Source organism: Stomoxys calcitrans, chromosome 4 (genome assembly GCF_963082655.1).
Source record: "Stomoxys calcitrans chromosome 4, idStoCalc2.1, whole genome shotgun sequence".
In the NCBI taxonomy this organism is placed as follows: Eukaryota; Metazoa; Arthropoda; class Insecta; order Diptera; family Muscidae; genus Stomoxys; species Stomoxys calcitrans.
Genome location: NC_081555.1, coordinates 155,936,327 through 155,956,752, shown reverse-complemented (window position 1 = coordinate 155,956,752; position 20,426 = coordinate 155,936,327). Strand labels below are relative to the sequence as shown.

Below are 20,426 nucleotides of genomic sequence, written 5' to 3'. Positions count from 1 at the left end.
GCATGTTTCAAGCAGTACATAGAAGGGTTGTTGTTGTTGTTGTACTAGCAGTGTGTGGTACACTAAGGCGGCAGCCCTTGCCGATGAAGAAATTCATCGGGTTAATCCGGTACATACAACCGGCTGCCATGGGATTGACATAAAAGGGTTGATCGAGCTTAATGAACCTATTACTAAGCTCGAACATACTCTGCTGGCCGCATGATCATCATCAGCTAGACATTTGCATCATTTTTCGCGGAAAGCGCTAACAGTTTTTTTTATATAGGTTCTGTGAACTCAATAAATTTAAAAGCTTGTAATTGGCAACTGTTATTGCAAATTATATAAATCAAAAACCAATCAATAACAAACTGATTTGTTCTTATCTCCATTTTAATACGCATTTCCCTTGAATGCGCATTAATTGTCTTATAAACTTTTACTATTTTTTAACTGATAAATCAATTTTAATACAATAAACATTTCCAAGTAGTTCTTTGTTGACTAGTTATACGAGTATTGGCCAAAATTTGTTGCTAACTGTCAATAATCATCCTTTGATGACAGTTACTTTAGTTTATCAAATGTCATCGAGTAGTTCAAAATGAAGCAATAATATGGTCATGTACGCTTGTCTATTTGTTCATTTAATCTTGTAATCAGAAAACTGGCCGCTTCTTTCTCCAAATTGAAGGACTTCTCTTGCTGTTATTTTATTTTAGTACTGGATAGATAAGCCGTGAAGGGCAAACATAAAACGCAAATTCTGTTTGTTTGCTATGAAGTGGTATCGCCATTTGCCAACTTTTCAAAACAATACGAGGAAAAAAGTGCAAATGTTTGTAATCTATACCTAAAATTTGCAAAACATGTGTGAGCATAGCAGTCAAATAAAATTAATTAAGATTTGTGCACCCAATTGTGTAAATAATTGAATCTAATGTTATTTTGCCATTCACAATGGAGGAAAATATTTTAGCAAGTAGCCACACTTATTTATGAAAAACATATTATGGCAACAATGACAACATAAGCCTGCAGTGGTAACAAGACGGATTTAATAAGGTGGTCTCATGCGTGCAGCTGTTAACAGCCGCCCAGGTTTGACAGAATTAAGGTGTCAGATTTTTGTTTCGATTCTCTTTGTTGTTATCTTCTCCCTCGCATATTCTCTGCTCATGTTTGCACACAAATTTCTTTACATGTGTTGGCAAAACGTCGATCAGCTTGATGGTAAGATGGCGAATTGCAATATGTGATTTGTGGTTGTTGTACAAATGAGACCAACTTTAATTGTTTCGTCATGCATTGGTAATTTATCCAGAACTTCGTTGTCCTGGATAGATGTCGTTTTCATTAAAATTTCATTGTACCACACTATACAGTACTAAAATAAAACACAGCTACTATCGATTATCGCCAACGAGTAGGAGCCGATGGGTTGCCAACTTAACCCATTAACGTTTGACCCTCGATTCCCTTGTTCGGTTTTGATGAAATTTCAAATATTATTTAAAGCATTTATATTGGCGTCGTAATTTTTTTAACAAAAAAAAATTTAACAATTAAAAACAACATTTTTAATTTTTCTCAAAAGTGTTTTTTATATAATTTTTTCAAAAATTCAATCTTTTGGGAAATTAAATTTTTTTTCTTAAGCCTATTATTTTTCTAATAGTTCTTATTGCAGTCTATGCGTTCAAGATCAGTTATTTTTGGCTGGTATTTACCACAGGGGTAACTACCAAACTAATGGTAGTTGACAACCGTATATATTTTATTTATATATAAAAACCCCATATGGTTTTATAAATATTTTTAAAAATTTGGTACAGTTTCTGAGATTCCATCCCTTCATCAACGGCATTTTTTGACGTATTACCCAGTCAATCATCTATGTTATGAGCTTAGACAAAAATAGTCTATAGAGAAAGCACTATTGTTCATAACTTCGAAGAAAGCTGTCAGTAACAATTTTGAAAATGCACTATTGTCCATGACTTCGAAGAAAGCTGTCAGTAACAATTTTGAAAATGTTTTTGATTAATTTTAAAATTTTTGTTTGTTTCTCTTTCGTGACGAGCTCAATGATCGGAGATGCAAATGGAAAAGGAAAGCCAAAGATAGCAACATACACCAACCACTATGGGACGCGTTTCGTCTTTGGTTAGAAGACTTTTCAACCATATTAGGTGTGATGGCTTCAAGGGCCGTGCGTTGATGTTGTATTGAATTGTATTAATAGCGAAAACGCATCTATGATACAATTACCACATTAACCACGCTCGACAATCCTGTCTTTTAGCTGTACTTTTCCCAATGCATGTATTTTTGTGTAATGACAGACATTATTTCTGTGACAAATAACACTTCTTCCGTACTGCACATGATTTTGTGCATCTGTTGGAAGTTGTATTGATGGCTTCGAACGCTAAGACAACGGCAATGGCTCTCGCTGTTGCTCCGTGTGCCCAGGTTCGAATCCTGAGCGGGCTTTGCCGAATTTATAATTTTTCAAGTTTTTTGCCTGTTAGGGCAAATATCATTAAATTTTACAATTTAAGTTTGTTTCTCTTTCGAGACGGACTGCATCTCCGATCATTGAGCTCGTCTCGAAAGGAAAACACAAAAATATTTTTGATTTCCATACAACTTCAATATTTGTGGCAATACTGCCTTCTTAAAATTTTATAACCATTTAGCCAAGAAAAGTGGATATTAACGTCTTTGACATAAAATTTCCCCTATTTGCAGAAGTAGCAGCATTATCGCCATATTTTTGTTTTGTTTTTAATGTAATAACGAATTTTGAGAAAAATGTTCTGTTATGATTTTTAAGGTATAAAAAGTTTTCTATTTTCGAGAGGCCAATTTTCCCCATAAAACATGAGTTTATATGACAGGAAATTTTCTTTAAAAATCTTTTATTTGTCCACTTTATGTCAGTCCAAATTTTGTTAGGGTACCTCTTTTCTAATTTTTGTAAGACAGCTCTATTCTTAAGTATTTTTCTACCCATTAGTCGTTAATGGGTAATACCAAAGGCGATACGATGCTAAGGTATATGGCTTATATATCTAAATAAACTGAGTTGAACGATACTCGTGTTTTAAGTTTAAGATTCCAAAGAGAACTTCACCGTATTTATAACTTTGACTCAACTCTACACTTTAATCCACAAGTACAGATAAGTATCCCAAACGGTCACAGGAAGGGTTTTATTTTAGTACCATATAACACCAATTGCGATGATTTCGATAACTATCCAGTACAATTTTGCACTGAGACGAGGGCTTCTATATAAGTTTCTGGCTTAGGCACCACCAAGTGTTGCCAGGTGAAATCAGACATTTCCATTGGAAAGTTTGACATATTCTAGCTTATTCATACTCAGAACATTTTGGCGTACGACGATCAATTTGTGTTGTTTACAGTGGCTTCGAAAAATTAACAAAAACAGGTATTAACTCGTGAAAATTTTCTTGCAACCATTTTTCACAACTTTCAGCATGGAATATCACGACGAGAGTGCAGCTTTGAGCATTTCTCCACCAGTATGCATGCAATCGATATTTCATGAACACCTTGCCGTAAAAAGGTTTGTTACACTCAACCAAATATGTAATTAAAAACATCAGAAATGTTTGCTAAAACAGCAGTTTTTGTCTGCTAAAACAGCAGTTTTTGTCTGCTGAAAATGGAAAAGCAGACATTACTGATATTTTAGCAAACATAAGTCTGCTGTATTAGCAAAGACTTCTTACCGCTATTTCAACTAATAAAATCTGCTGTATTGAGTATACAAGTCTGCTGAAAAAAATTGGTGTATGCTATTTTTATGGTGTTCTGTTACTTGTTTAGGCATTTTTTTTAGAAATTTTGTTGGAAGAGTGGATTTTAATTTGTGGAATATTACTGTAAAAAAACTACCTAATCCATCCATTGGTATACATTTCGAATTGTGGCTGAGCTAGCTCTCATTTTTTGTTATCGCTCTATTAATGTGCAAATGACTGGCATGGCCTTTTGTATCTGAATTTAAAACAAGTAAAAGCGTGCTAAGTTCGGCCGGGCCGAATCTTATATACCCTCCACCATGGATCGCATTTGTCGAGTTCTTTTCCCGGCATCTCTTCTTAGGCAAAAAAAGGATATAAGAAAAGATTTGCTCTGCTATTAGAGCGATATCAAGATCCGGTTCGGTTTGGACCACAATTAAATTATATGTTGGAGACCTGTGTAAAATGTCAGCCAATTCGAATAAGAATTGCGCCCTTTGTGGGCTCAAGAAGTAAAATAGAGAGATCGATTTATATGGGAGCTGTATCGGGCTATATACCGATTCAGACCATAATAAACACGTATGTTAATGGTCATGAGAGAATCCGTCATACAAAATTTCAGGCAAATCGGATAATAATTGCGACCTCTAGAGGCTCAAGAAGTCAAGATCCCAGATCGGTTTATATGGCAGCTATATCAGGTTATGAACCGATTTGAACCATATTTGACACAGTTGTTGGATATCATAACAAAATACAACGTGCCAAAATTCATTCAAATTGGATAAGAATTGCGCCCTCTAGAGGCTCAAGAAGTCAAGACCCAAGATCGGTTTATTGACAGCTATATAAGGTTATGGACCGATTTGAACCATACTTGGCACAGTTGTTGGATATCGTAACAAAACACGTCGTGCAAAATTTCATTCCAATCGGATAAGAATTGCGCACTCTAGAGGCTCAAGAAGTCAAAACCCTAGATCGGTGTATATGGCAGCTATATCAGGTTATGGACCGATTTGAACAATACTTGGCACAGTTGTTGGATATAATAACAAAACGCGTCGTGCAAAATTTCATTCCAATCGGATAAGAATTGCGCACTCTAGAGGCTCAAGAAGTCAAGACCCAAGATCGGTTTATATGACAGCTATATCAGGTTATGAACCGATTTGAACCATACTTGGCACAGTTGTTGGATGTCATAACAAAACACGTCGTGCAAAATTTCATCCCAATCGGATAAGAATTGCGCACTCTAGAGGCTCAAGAAGTCAAGACCCAAGATCGGTTTATATGGCAGCTATATCAAAACATGGACCGATATGGCCCATTTACAATACCAACCGACCTACACTAATAAGAAGTATTTGTGCAAAATTTCAAGCGGCTAGCTTTACTCCTTCGGAAGTTAGCGTGCTTTCGACAGACAGACGGACGGACGGACGGACGGACGGACGGACGGACGGACGGACGGACAGACGGACGGACATGGCTAGATCGACATAAAATTTCACGACGATCAAGAATATATATACTTTATGGGGTCTCAGACGAATATTCTGAGTAGTTACAAACAGAATGACGAAATTAGTATACCCCCCATCTTATGGTGGAGGGTATAAAAAGGTTATGGGAGTATACTTTCAGTGGTGATTATCCACTGAGACACACATTTACATATGTGTTCTATTTATACCCTCCACCACACTAATTTCGTCATTCTGTTTGTAACAGCTCGTAATATGCATCTAATATACCATAAAGTATATATATTCTCGATCGTCGTGACATTTTAAGTCGAACTAGCCATGTCCGTCCGTCTGTCTGTCGAAAGCACGCTAACTTTCGAAGGAGTTAAGCTAGCCGATTGAAATTTTGCACAAATACTTTTTATTGGTGTAGGTCGGTTGGGACTGTAAATGGGCCAAATCGGTCCATGTTTTAATATAGCTGCCATATAAACCGATCTGGGGTCTTGACTTGTTGAGCCTCTAGAGGGCGCAATTCTCGTCCGATTTGGCTAAAAATTTTGCATGAGGTGTTTTGATATGACTTCCAAAAACTGCAATGAGTATGGCGCAAATCAATACGAAACCTGATATAGCTGCCATATTAACCGATCTGGGATCTTGATTTCTTGAGCCTCTAGAGAGCAATTCTCATGCGATTTAGAAAAAATTTTGCACAACGGCTTCTCCCATGGCTTTCAACATACGTGAGCAATATGGTCTGAATCGATCTATAGCTTGATACAGTTTCCATATAAACCGATCTCCCGATTTTAGTTCTTGAGCCCCTACAATTCGCATTTTTTATCCGAATGGACTGAAATATTACACAATGACTTCTACAACGTTCAGCATTCAATTCATTTATGGTCCGAATGGACTATAACTTGATTTAGCTCCAATAGCATAACAGTCTTTATTCATTATTCTTTGTTTGCCTAAAAAGAGTTACTGCGCGAAGAACTCGACAAATGCGATCCATGGTGGAGTGTATATAAGATTCGGCCCGGCCGAACTTAGCACGTTCTTACTTGTTGATACTTTTTTGTTTCTAGATATTTAATTTAAATTTTAGTTGCCATAGTGTACCTAAATTCAAAGCTTTAGCTCAATTTATAAACAAGGTACCAAAAAATACCAATTGCTGTACTAAACGTACCATTTTTCCCACTTCCGGTACTATTTTCAGAAATGTTTGTTACCAAATCTTATTTTTTTGAGACGCTCTTTAATTTGAACCCAAAATCGTTGTTCTAGCCCCATCCGTTCGCGCTGGGTTAAAAGTCACCATTTCGTACTTTTTAGTACCTAAACGTACGAATATCACAAAACCGCACCTACGACCCAAGACCCACATTCGTTCCAATTTTCATGACTCTGGCTTTAGCCGTTTGGGACTTTAAAAATGTTTATGGAAAATTTACATTTTGGTTTAAAAAATAAACTCGAGGTTAGGTTGTCTTTAGAGAGATTTTTATAAAAATTTTTTCTTTAGAAAAAAATTTATAAATTTTATCTTAAAATAAATTTCGAGCGGGGTCCGGTCCGTGGTGAAGTTTTGTCATAAGAGAATATTACTCTGAAATTTTGTCCATAAAATGTATCATTAAAAATTTCATTAAAATTTGGTTTTTAGTAAGAATTTTATTACAATTTTGTCCTTAAGCCTAGTACTGACTTCGAGTTTTCGCCAGAACAGTTGTCAAAAAGCACTGTAAAAAAGCTTTTGTGAAATGAAAACGAAATTTTTTGAAATAAGCAGTTCTAAGTTCTTTTTCAAAATAATTGCAACATGTTGCTAGCAACATTGTCAAATTTCGTAGATTTTAAATGTACGTCTCTATTAAATGCAGCGAACAATGACAATCACGTGTTTACAAAAATTGTTAGTTTCAATTTTTTAAGAAACGTTGTCTTTTTATTTTGTGTAGAGATATGTGACTCTCTAATCTTTAGGAATATAATAAAAACCTCTGCTCCAGTGCCCTCATTCAACTTGCACCAATCCGTGTATATAGAAGAACCAGAGAAGTTCGGGACGCCCCAGCCCAAAGCTACTTCTCCGAGAAGACAAACTCCAAATCGCCATCTAAGATCAGTCCTGCAATGTTGAAGAGTGCGATTTCCTGACTCTTCCAACGCCCTCCACGTACAAGTGCAAAAGTCTCAGATCAAGTAAAGCATTCAGTGCTGCCCTTGGAGCACTCCTCATCGCCCCCGATGTCAGCACCGCCACAATACCCTGTACATTCTCCGTCATCAACACTATCGTAAGAAATTTTATTAATAACTTACTTACTAAATGATGCATTACGACAGACCTGAGATCTGTAGATCTAAAAATATGGGTCAGCAGAGGAACACCTACTGACTCCTCTACTTTGGAAAACAGCCATTAACAATATATTATTGTCTCTGGATGACGTGACAATTGCGGTTAGGTCAGGTTTCTCAGCACTCTTAGAGATATACTTCAGGCAGCTCTAGGTGCGACAGCAAAAGTGGTATAGGCGTAAATGCATGCAAGACAGAAGTAGGTCTTTTCAGCACGAGATACAAGTTACTTACAGTGGCATCTGTCTCCTTGGGAGGAGAGAGTGTTCCATTCACTGAAAGCGGAAAATACCTGGGTGTTTGGTTAGACAGAAAATTTAACTTCAAATCCCAAATTTTGAAAAAGGCAAGGAAGTTAACTCTTGCCCTATATATCTGCAAGAGAGCTATTGGCAAAAGTTGGGGGTTTAAACCGCGTGTCTTGCCCTGGGTCTATACTACAGTTGTCAGACCTAGAATGTTATATGGTGTTGTGGTCTGGTGGACGGCGCTTCAATGCCTTTGGGCATCGTGGCTAGACAAATTGCTGAGACCACTGCCGTGAGGTTAAAGAAGCTTTCTCATTGGTCATGTGGCGGCTACGGACACTGTGTTATCCTTGATACAATATTCGATGTTCCAGTCAGTGTGGATTACACCCTACCTGAGCCGCTTTTTGACTAAAAGTAATGTACACTTCTATACGGATGGTTCCAAACTAAACGACCAGGTGGGCTTTGGGATGTACTCTAAATATCATATCGAAAAGGTTACCCGACCACTGCAGTGTGTATCAAGCGAAATTCTTTGCGATCAAAGATGTGGTGGAATGACTAAGGACACACATTTAACTTGTTTGCATCAATTGCAGCTATGAACGATTTGAGGAATGCACTTGAAGAAAGCTACTCTGGTTTGCCGGGGGTTTAAGTTTATTCAGGTGCAAGAGGTGTAGGTCTCTTTGCAAGAACTACATTCAACCGGAGAAGCTCTTCACAATATCTGCCACCGTGTCTGCATGAATTTTGTTTAGATCCGCTTGAATGCCGCTCTGTAATGGCAGCTTCTATTTCATTTTTTTTATACTCTTAAATACGAAGCGGACGCTTTGTACTTAAAACTACCCATTGGTAGACAAAATTAGTTTTTAGCTTGGTTGACAGTCATATGCTAACAACATACAACCGTTTTCTACTAAAACAACGCTAAAAATTACAATTAAACAAATAAGCAACACTGTTGGAAACATTGTGAGTTTTCGCAACATTTAATTGATGTTTAGCAACATTTTCCACACAATCGAAGTCAATACTAGGCTTTAAGAAAAATAGTTTAATTTTGTCATTATAAAAAATGTTAATGAAGGGCCCCCACCGCTGGCTATGTCCTTGGCGGCTGGACTTTTACAAAAACGGACAGTTGGGTCTAAAAATATCAATCAATCACGATAGTAATTGAAAAAAAGTTCACATTTAATTAAAATAAATTAATGAATCAATTAATTTTTTTAATTGAAAATTGCCAAAATATCGTAATTAAAAAAATCGTAATTGAAAAAAAAATCTAGGTTCAATAAAAAAATGATTGATTCAATTAATTTTTAATTGAAAACATTTTTATTTTCAATTAAATTTTTAATTGAAAAAATTTTTATTTTCAATTAAATTTTTGATTGAAAACTTTTTTTTTACATTCTTTTCAGTGTATCGATAGTGTTATCGATATTTTTCCATCTCTAACACCAATGCCCCAACACACTACTTACGGTCCATATGACTTCTAAAGAAATTGGAGGGTAGAATTCTTATCCCATATGGATAAGTTTTTAATTTCTGCTTATAGCTAAAACATGCATTCTATGATAGAGTCAATATGAAGTTCGATCTTAATTATTGTAACTCAAGAATCCCCAAGAATCTTCCTAAGTTTAGGATCAGCTAATTTAGTTTTAGTATTTGTTTCTGTGTTGTTTTTTTTTTTTTGGTTTTTAAATATATATTTTTTTCTTTCAACATTCTTTACAAATAGAACTTAAAAAACTAATAAAGCTTATGTATAAAATTAAGTTAACAAACAGAAACTAAATTAAACTTAACACATCCCTGCAGACATGTTGCTTTTGTTGTAATGAGACACATTTAGTTACAATTGAATCACAGATCTTTGTTTTGTTACTATTTCTCCATTTCTCTTTACATAGACAAGCATATATTGTGAATCAATAGCCATACAAATAGATTTGATAACCAAAGTTTGAAGTCTTGTTGCAGGCGATCAAAATTTTGCAATAGGTCTGCCCAATGCCCCCATCTACAAAATAGGCATCACAGTCTGTCGTCGATACATCGGCATAGATGAGAACAAAACTTATGTAATATCCTTTGCGACCTTCTGCAGGATATTGCAGCAAAACTTCCACATCCTCGTTACGAGTGTATTGTGTTTGATCCATGTAGGTTAGAATTAAACGATCGCCTGAAATGGAAAAAGAGGAAACAAAAATTATAGAAATTTGTAAATATAATGATTAAATTTTATGAAAAAACTTATTTTAACGAATGGGGAATACTGCTGCATATACACTCAGGAAAATACTGATCGTAAACATGAGTTGATTCTATAATACACGTTAGTTCATTTTTACTCACATTAAATTAAAAATTCATAAGTGTTTAGAAAATTAACTTTGTACAAATAAAACTAACTTTTCATGAGTATAGATGAAATAGTTAAAAACTAAGGTGGTGTTAGTAATTTTATTTAAATTTATTTCTTTGAAAAAGCAAACACTTTACCAAGCATGGGTAAAGGCATATTGTCGTCGACGAAAATTATTAGTGAATGAACTACGCAAAGAAATGTTTTGGAGGCCACCGTAGCGCAGAGCACCTGGGTTTGAATCCTGGCGAAACCATCAGAAAAAAATTTTCAGCGGTGATTTTCTCCTCCTAATGCTGGTAAAATTTGTGAGGTACTATGCCATGTAAAACTTCTCTCCAAAGAGGTGTCGCACTGCGGCACGCCGTTCGGACTCGGCTATAAAGAGGAGGCCCCTTATCATTGAGCTTAAACTTGAATCGGACTGCACTCATTCATATATGATAAGTTTGACTCTGTTCCTTAGTGGAATGTTCATGGGCACATTCATGTTGAGTTCACAATAACATGGTCGGTAGTAAGCTTAATTTAATAACTGTTAGTTAGTGTTGAACTAAAATTGAATGAACTGACTGTGGCATTGTCAACTCCAACAAGTAAGAGTGCGTTAAGTTCGGATAGCACAAAGGTCGAGTTCTTTGTGCTGTATCTGTTTTTAGGCAAACAAAGAATAATGATAAAGAACTGTTATGCTATTGGAGCTATATGAAGTTATAGTCCATTCGGACCATAAATGAATTGAATGCTGAACATTGTAGAATTCATTGTGTAATATTTCAGTCCATTCGGATAATAATTACGCCTTTTAGGGGCTCAAGAAGCAAAATCGGCAGATCGGTTTATGTGGGAGCAGTATCAAGCTGTAGATTAATTTAGACCATATTACTCGCGTATGTTGAAGGTCATGGTAGAAGCCGTTGTACAAAATTACTGCATGACAATTGCGCCCTCTAGAGGCCCAAGAAGTCAAGATCCAAGATCGGTTTATATGGATCTTATTATGAACCGATTTACGCCATACTATGCACAATTGTTTGAAGTCATAACAAAACACCTCATACAAAATTTCAGCCAAATCGGATGAGAAATTGGCCCTCTTGCGGCTCAAGAAGTCAAGATCCAACTCCGGCTTATATGGCAGCTATATCAAAACATGGACCGACTTGGCCCATTTACAATCACAACCGACCTACACTTATAAAAAGTATTTGTTCAAAATTTCAAGCGCCTATCTTACTCCTTCGAAAGTTAGCGTGCTTTTGACAGCCAAATGGACGGACATGGCTGGATGGACTTAAAATGTCATGACGATTAAGAATATGTATACTTTATGGGGTCTCAGAGGAATATTTCGAATATTTCCACCATCCTATGGTCCTATGGGTATAAAAATGATTAAAGGAAAAAAAGGAAAGGATTTGGAAAAAACGCGAGCAGATCTTTTGTTATATTTCTTTGATTAGCCTTTCCAATAGGGATTCAGGGTTTTCGAGAAGTTTTTTGAATAAATCCAGTATAGATACAACACACGGCCCTTGAAGGTTTCACACCTAATACGGCTGATGGGTAATCCTAAACCAAATTACGAATCGCATCCCTTAGTGTTTGGTGTGTGTTGCGATCTCTGGTTTTCCTTTTCCATTGAAAAGATTCGGCAGATCATGGCGGGGATTCGAACCTGGGCACACGGAGCAACAGCGAGAGCCGTTGCCGTTGTCTGGCGTTCGAAGCCATCAATACAACGTGCACATAATCATGTGTATACCATGGGAGTAGTGTAATTGTGTAGAGAAAAAATCTGCCATTACACAAAAACACATGCATTGGGGCAGGTACAGCTAATAGACAGGGTTGTCGAGCGTGAATAATGTAGTATTTATATCATAGGGGCATTTTTGCAATAAATTCGGTATATGTACAACATACCAACGTACAGCCCTTGAAGCCTTCACACCTAATATGCCTGATGAGTAATTCTAAACCAAATTACGAAACGCCTCCCATAGTGGTTGTTGTGCGTTGCGATCTCTGATTTTCTTTTCCATTTTCAAAGAAAAATATCCAATCACTCGAAAGAGAATCAAACAAAAATTGTAAAATTTAATGATCTTCGCCCTAACAAACAAAAAACTTGAAAATTAACTTTGAATTTAATTTGTGAACGCTCTTTTACAGCAATCGTGGAACTGTCATTGTTAATTTATTCACTAAACTCTATATTTTCATCATGGTAATGTAGAGGAACGAACAACGTCTGTAAATCATAAAAATGTACTACCAAAATTAGGAGTCGTTGACTGCTACTGGAGGCCACCGTAGCGCAGACGTTTGCATGTCCGCCTATGATGCTTAACGCCTGGGGTTTGAATCCTGACGTCATTGGGCCATACTTCTTCGGCGCCAATGACACTCGTCATGGTGAATGGACAACGCTAACGCACCATGCTAACTGATTATTTTTGGTCTGAATTAGAATATATGGACTGAAATGTGGTTTCAAGAGCACGGTGCCATAAATCAGACAGCACACATTACAATCGATTTATAGAGGAGTATGTTTGATCAGCGTGTTATCTCAAGAAATGATCGATGGGTTGCCTCGTTCGTGCGACTATACTATTGGGTTGCCCAAAAAGTAATTGCGGATTTTTTAAAAGAAAGTAAATGCATTTTTAATAATACTTAGAATGAACTTTAATCAAATTTACTTTTTTTACACTTTTTTTCTAAAGCACGCTAAAAGTAACAGCTGATAACTGACAGAAGAAAGAATGCAATTACAGAGTCACAAGCTTTGAAAAAATTTGTCAACGCCGACTATATGAAAAATCCGCAATTACTTTTTGGGCAACCCAATAATTTCTGGGGGGCTACGTCAAGTCATTGATCTATGCTACTTTGTTATTTTTTTGTGCCTACATATTACCTTTGCAGACACACACCATAAATTCAGCTATTGTTTCTTTAGTAAGCTGTCAACCTTAGGATTCAACAGATAAGCTTGTATACAAATTAAATTAGAAGTAAATAATAAAATTAAACATTGATATGACTTATCGTAATTGGTCGCATGAAGTATTTTTGATATTATGGAAAATATTGTGAGCATACGATTAGGAGATTATAAAGACACATTAAAAATGATTTAGTCATAATTGAATTTAAAATCATTCGCAATGATTCCCAAAATCTTCCAAAAAAAATTTCATCAATACATAAAATAATCAGAGTTTTCCAATCACCCTAAGGGAAAAGTAATCGCCAGTCTTTAACTTTTCACCAACATCACAGTTTAAGCTGCAAGAAAGTCTCTATGTTTCGATCTTATCATTTTAATGCTACAATTTCTATTAAATTACTTTAAAAGAAGTTATCTTGCACACTTCTTCAATATCGTTATCTTTTCCACAAACTGTTCTTAATGTCAACACTACCAGACACATTTTCAATTACAATAGAAGTCTGTTAAAAAAAAACATAATTTCAATAACAAAGGATTTCCTGGAACTAATATTTCCGCGCGTAGAAAAATTTTATTTCGTCGTTATATTTCTTTCATTATAAACAAAAGTCAATATTTATTTGTTTTTTTTTTTTTTTTTGTGCAATAAAAATTATATCATATGATTAAATTAAATTAATTTACAAAATTGAAAATTGCTGACGTACATGTAAGGGTATCAAACTGCTGCTCTATACTAAGCAGAGAACTCAAGTGAATTTATCTTCGAATGAAATAAACGATTAAAATAACAAAACTCCGACGTCAAATTTATATTACGAATATATATAGTCAGAGACATTGGTTAAAAACAGTATAAAAAAACACTTCACAGAACTTGATCGAAATAGTTTCTGAGGAAGGTCTTAAAAATCAAACGCCTTGCTCATGTTCTTCAATGTAATCATTTTCAAGGACTTGAAGTACCAGTAAAATATTTACACCAAGTTTTCAAGTGTTTTCCCGTCGACGATGACGATTTATCTGTTGTACCAGTATCTGTTTCAGTGACTATGTCGATAAAGCAGAAGCTTGTCTTCAATTGTCATACTGCATATTTTACAGATTGGAACAAGATAACATGCCCATTACGAGTGTTGTCACGTACATATTGGTATGTGAATATTAGGATGTACTATTCAAAATAATTTCAAATCACAAGATGGTGGTTGACCATGCTCTCCGTAACATTGCACGTTTGCAACCTTCCAACACGCTGGAAAGACTCCGGCACCATAAGCAAGGTTGCGTAATGGATGAACAAGAGTCGAAGCAAGAAAACAAGTGTCGATATACCATTGGGCCCGGGGATTTATTTACATCGAGATTCGCAAGAACCCTTTTGACTCCACGTGTTCGAAAGAATATCTGGGGCATCGAACTTGATACGCTCTCAATCGTCGGGAGTCATTGATCGATTTCTGACAAGGAAGAATTCCCCGCAAACATCTCAGCCAGTAGGTTAACCTTATCAACCGTGTCAGTGAGTATTTGGTCATCTTTAACGAGAGTCGGGATAGCCGATGAGTTGCCCCTAATTCTTCTTACAAATGAGCAAAACCTCTTTCTTCTCCTTGGATAAGCAATAATGGCACGTGAGCGTTGTTCGTGAAGAAATTTCTGGCGTCTAAGTACCCTGGCACACGAAGTTCTTGCCTGTTTGCGCATCAGTTCTGTATTGGCATTCTTATTCGAACGCCACCTCTTTGGATCTGGTTAAACCAACTTTTGTCGCTAGTCTTAATCGATACCATCTTAGTAGGAACAAATGTCTTCATTCCAATGGAAATTATGCGTTCCATCATCTCATCTGCAGCATTTATATTGTCATCAAGAAAGCAAAGTTTCCAATTGAAATGCTGGAAGAATGCGTTGATCTCAGTCCAATGTACTGTTTCGTATATAAAAAATTAATGCTTCGGGACTGGAGACGGAAACGGTACTAAGAACCGAATACGACAAATATGCTGAAACAATGCAGTGATCCGAGTTAACAAGAGGTGCAAGAACATTGACTTCTTAAGAAAAGATCAAGATTAAGAAAAGGTCAAGAACATTATGCTGGTGCCCCTGAACACACGGAATATGTGTCAGTTCATCCTATCGCGTATTGGACCTGCGGACTTGTGGGGTCGCAATGGTAAAGCCAAGAGGAATTTTAAACATTGAAGTCCCAGCGACAACGATTTCACTGTTCGGAAAATCCTCCAAAATACTTGTGATAACAACAACAAAGTCAGAAAGGGCGTCAGTGGAAGACCATTCTGCGTTTGGACTTCTATAAAGAAATACGAAGTGAAGTACGTGTGTTCCTATCTTGAATTTAACCCAAAGGGAGTTACAGAAGCAGGGAAAACACACAGGCACCACCGATCGGAGAACAAAGAAGCCCTTTCGAATGTGTAAGGACTCAAGGCCGAAACAGAATGAGCGCGTTGAGCTAAGCTTTTGAGCGTCGCGTTGCAAAACTGCCACAAATTGGCCAAAAGCAGCGCTGAAAAGTTCAAAAAATTTTCAACTTTGACACTTGAAAGCGAGCGTCATTCTGTGCTGCCACATATGAATAAAAAATTTGCGAATTACTTTTTTGACATTTGATTGCAGAGTTGCAATTTTGAACGCGACGCTCATCAACGCGTTCAATCTGTGTGAGCCTTTGATGTGAGTTTGTAATCAGACTCCTATAGACATTTTAGTCCATTGTGTTACCACTGGAACAGGAGAAGAAGATGCCTTCTAGTTCCTACAGTTGTACCACTCATATCGCTTTAAATAGCTTAATGACCTGTGAATTTTCACACCCATTAATTCAGAAAAGTCCTAAAAAAAAACTTAAGTGGAATTTTCTTTGTTAATGCAGGGCGAGCACAAGCAGATGTTCTAAGGTTACCACTTCGACGTCATCACAGCTTCTGCAGAAATCGTTACCTGCAAATTTTCTAGTCACACATTAAGCTTTCTTGTGGACATAATGTGTCAGACTTCTGTTTTAGCCAAGAACAGCAAAATTGTAGGCGGATTGGGCCACATCATTTTGGAGCGTTCACCGCCGCCAATTAGTGGCCTTACATCAAAGGTTGCCTTTTTGACACGATCTCGAAGAGTCCGCTTACAGTGTTGCAAGGTGCATTCACACAGACTCTAGTTCCCCTAGAATGTGTAGTTTCTAGTCTTGCAGGCTTATCTGCTTTACAATTCCCTGGAATTTGTCTGTGCCCCGGCAATCAAAATAGGTAAATTTTAATCAAGGGCAGCTTTTGAATTTAAAAATACGTTCTCCAACTGATGGGTCTTCAGGCGTTAGTGACATTGACGCTACGGCTACAAATGAGGCGGCACTTAGTGCTAACCGGTTTAGGTGGAGACTTTGCGATCGACCCGTGAACTGGGACTTCTATGCGGAAGGTATTAGGATGTTGTCTCCCTAATACCTACCGGTCTCAGGACCCATTTGAACGATTCGATTTTTCCAGCACCTAGATTGCTCCGTAGCAATTTTCTTTAGATGACTTCAGGGCACTGGAAATTGATGATCACAATACTAAGATAGACGAGTGGATGAGTACGATGAATGTTGTGCTCCTTGGTAGAAGTCGAGAGCTTGAAACGATGCGGCGGAATATCAGGCATCTGAGGAAGAAATTCCAATGCGGAGGATATTACCTCATTCCCAAACGACTTCTCTAGAAATTTGGAACGTACAAGCGGCTGTTGATTAAGTGCAGGGAAGTTCACTTTAGAAGATTCTTACAGGAAAATAGAGATGATCCATGGCGCGAAATATACCACGTATGCCGGCATGTTGGCTAACAGGGTATTAGCTAGGGCGATTTTGGTGATTTTAGAGTGGGGATCAATGATTTGACTATCATGATCGTGCTCCCTTCAAGTCTGGAAAACGTCGAGATAGTGGACAGTGTCTGCCGGCTCGATTGCGAAAGGTCACCAGGCATGAATGGTATGACTGAATAGACGTGTAAAGCATTTGCAATATGATTTAGGGAGGACTACAAAAGGTTACATCCCCGTATCAGTTCGATTTTCGGAATGAAAAGAACACTTTGGAGAACTGGATCCATGTGCAGAACTGTGTGAGCGAGTGGAATGCCAAATATGTCCTTGGAATTTTTTTTATAGATTTCGAAGGCGCGTTTGATTGCCTTTCATGGCTTAGTGTACTCACGAGATTAGGCGAAATAGGTTTTCCGGAACTTTCTCTCGGACGTAGTTACTTCTGTGATAGAAGATAGATAGGCAGAAGGACATAATGAATGGTGTAGCCGGAATGGTCAAGCGTGTTCTGAGGGTCTAAGTCGTAGTGCTGTTCGGTTCATATGTGTGTGTTGATTGCGCACATTATGGAGCACCTCTGTGGCATGGAATAGCTGCGACGTTCCTTGAACGTAAAAAAAATCGTCCCTTGTCAGAGGGTATCTATGCTGGTAGGTTTGCGTGTGTCTGGGACTATTTCGAAAAATACACTATAGGTTTTTCTTGGCGTGTTTCCGCTTGCTTTGCTGGTGAATTTCTGTTACGTACAGAGTGAGAAAGGGAAGCTCATTAGAGCGCGAGGTTTGGTTCGCTGCTTTGGCGTTTCAAGGCGTTTCTTTTGAAGCGTCTTGATGATAGGTGGAAAACCAGATGAACGAATAGTGAAAATGGTCACGTTACTTACGAATTTATTCGTGACGCGACATTTATACGAGACCGCCCAAAAAGCAGCGTCGAGATTTGGTTCGCCGCTTCTGAGCTGGCAGATCGGGATGTTAGACGGCTCAAGGCGTTTCTTTTGAAGCATCTTGATTATAGGTGGAAAACCAGATGAACGAACAGTGAAAATGGTCAGGTGAGTTACGAATTTATCGTGACGCGATATTCATACGAGACCACCCAAAAAGCAGCATAGAATGCATATCAGTGCCAACGTTGTTCGTTGGACAGTTCTCAGTAAAAGGGTTTATCCAAGAGTAGTTCTAGTATTTTCTCACTAGAATCTGTCCTTTAGTATATACCGTCTTAAATTTAAAGAAAATGTCCGTATTTAGATCTTTCGACCAAAAAAAAAAAGGAATATTTTTGTAACCTTAGTATGGAAACCTTTGAGTTATAAAGGCCATCGTTGAGCGGAGGTTAGCATGTCCGACTTTGACGCTGAAATCCTGGGTTTAGTGGTTATCCTCTCCTAAATCTTAGTACTGACTTCAATTTATCGTCCGAACAATTGTCAAATGTTGACGAATAAAATGCGAACTTCTGAATTCTGAAGAAGCCGAACTGAGTTCTATGAACAAAATAGAGCGACATGTCGCTGCGTCAGTATAAATTGGGCTTTAATTAATTGCAAATTCAATGCATTGCTCGAAAAATTGGCATCAATCAACTTTGCCTCAATGCTTGTTGTGTTTTATTTTAGTCCTATCCAGTGCAGGTCAGATGCTTTGGATAGAATGTCAGTGCAAGGTTGCACTGGTAAGTTATCGATATCATGCGTTAACAGATAATAGGCAACGATTAGTCTAGCACTACATGGTACTAAAATAAAACACTGCAGCGGTTGTCTTTGTTGGGTGTTTTTGTTTGACTTTTGTTTGTGTTCCAGAGAAGAATAGAGCCCGTCTTATTTCGCAATAATTTAATGGGCACCAGACAGCGCTTATTGATATGTGAGAAGTTAGCCGCTTTTCCTTAAATGATGTTCGTGGGCAAATTTTTTGTTGTCCACAAAGGGCACTGCTTTACTTGTTTCTAGTTCATTTTGCACTTGTTTCTAGTTCATTTTGTACTTGTTTCTTGTCAATTTTGTACTTGTTTCTAGTTTTAACTTTTTTTTAAAAATATTCTCTTTTAGATTTTCAGAAGGAAAGACAAATTTTTTGAGACATTATTATTAGCATGATCATGATCTCATGCCTAATCAACCACTAAAATACATTATTACCAATTTTTAACATATTCTCGGAAAACTTTATAACACTAGAAGAAAAAAAATTTTATTAAATCTTTTTCAAAGGACAGTATATGACTTTGTTTTTATTTGTTGAAATACAATATTTTTCCCTTTTATTGTCTGGTTTTCTTTTTGTTTCATGTATTAAATTGTTTTGAATAATTTTTTGTTTTTGTTTTTTTATGCAATTGACCGATATTTTATGGCTATCTTTGTTCCCAGAGTATTTTTTAAGGCATTCAAAAGGATTTTTATTTTATACTTTTTTTAAATGGTTTTTTTCCACAACAAGTACACACTTATATTCAGACAAACACTTGATGTATTACAACACATTTGGCAATGAATGCTGTAAGATAAATGCCCCAATGTATGTACATATGTATGTTAACATTTCACAAAAAGCATATAAGGAATGGAAGTAGCAGGAGTACAACATTTACCTTCAATACGTTGACCGGATGTAAACATTATATTGCCCTTGGCATAGTGCTCCTTGTCGAAAACTTCCTTGGAAGAATCTGGATGTAGGACAAAATAACGTGTATCATTTGTCACCGTTATAATACCGCCGTGTGATAGGTCCAGCGAGGACACTTCGCGAATGTAAAAGCCAGCGATGGCCAAGAACAACGCCACCACCACGATTTTACGCGAATGCACTGCAACGAAAGCCATTTAAATTGTGCAACAAAAAATAGGTGTGCGAGAGTTTTTTTTTTTTTTGTATTATTTATCGATGTTTCTTTCGATAGGATCCCAGAACGATTGAAGTTAACATTAAAAAATATTAAGGTTTTTATAAACAAACAATGGAGCAGCAGCAGCTGTTTTTGTCTTATCGCTTAAAGCGCCACACGATATTGGGGGGTGGCTGCCGCTGCTACTGCTGCTGCCATTGATACTTAGACCACTTGTCAAGTAGTAGAAAAAGCTTTGTTTTGTGACACGCGGAGATAGTGTATTTCATACCCCCATATTTATCGCAGCGTGTTATCGATGATCGGCATTAGAATTAAAATACCAACAAATTACCAGAGACATTTACGATAATTAAAAGCATGCCTGATTTTGTTCATTAGTTCCATGGCGATAAGCCTAAATGTGTTTAAAGGGCTTGTTGACCATCAAAAATTGGCAAAACAAATCATGCAATTTTATTAGTTTGTTTTTGTGCCATATGTATGTCAAAACGCACTATAAAAAATGTTGACGAAGAAAATGCAAACACA

At 37.0% G+C, this 20,426-nt stretch overlaps 1 protein-coding gene across 1 annotated transcript; it reads right to left on the bottom strand.

Moving 5' to 3' along the window:
* Positions 1–9,549: 9,549 nt before the first annotated feature.
* On the bottom strand, positions 9,550–20,016 carry LOC106096055 (uncharacterized). The gene is made up of 2 exons (XM_013263580.2): positions 19,638–20,016; positions 9,550–10,063 (listed from the first exon to the last, which is right to left on the bottom strand). Exons 1-2 carry the CDS (start codon positions 19,870–19,872, stop codon positions 9,807–9,809), a joined length of 492 nt encoding a protein of 163 aa, XP_013119034.1. The 5' UTR covers positions 19,873–20,016; the 3' UTR covers positions 9,550–9,806.
* Positions 20,017–20,426: the final 410 nt, after the last annotated feature.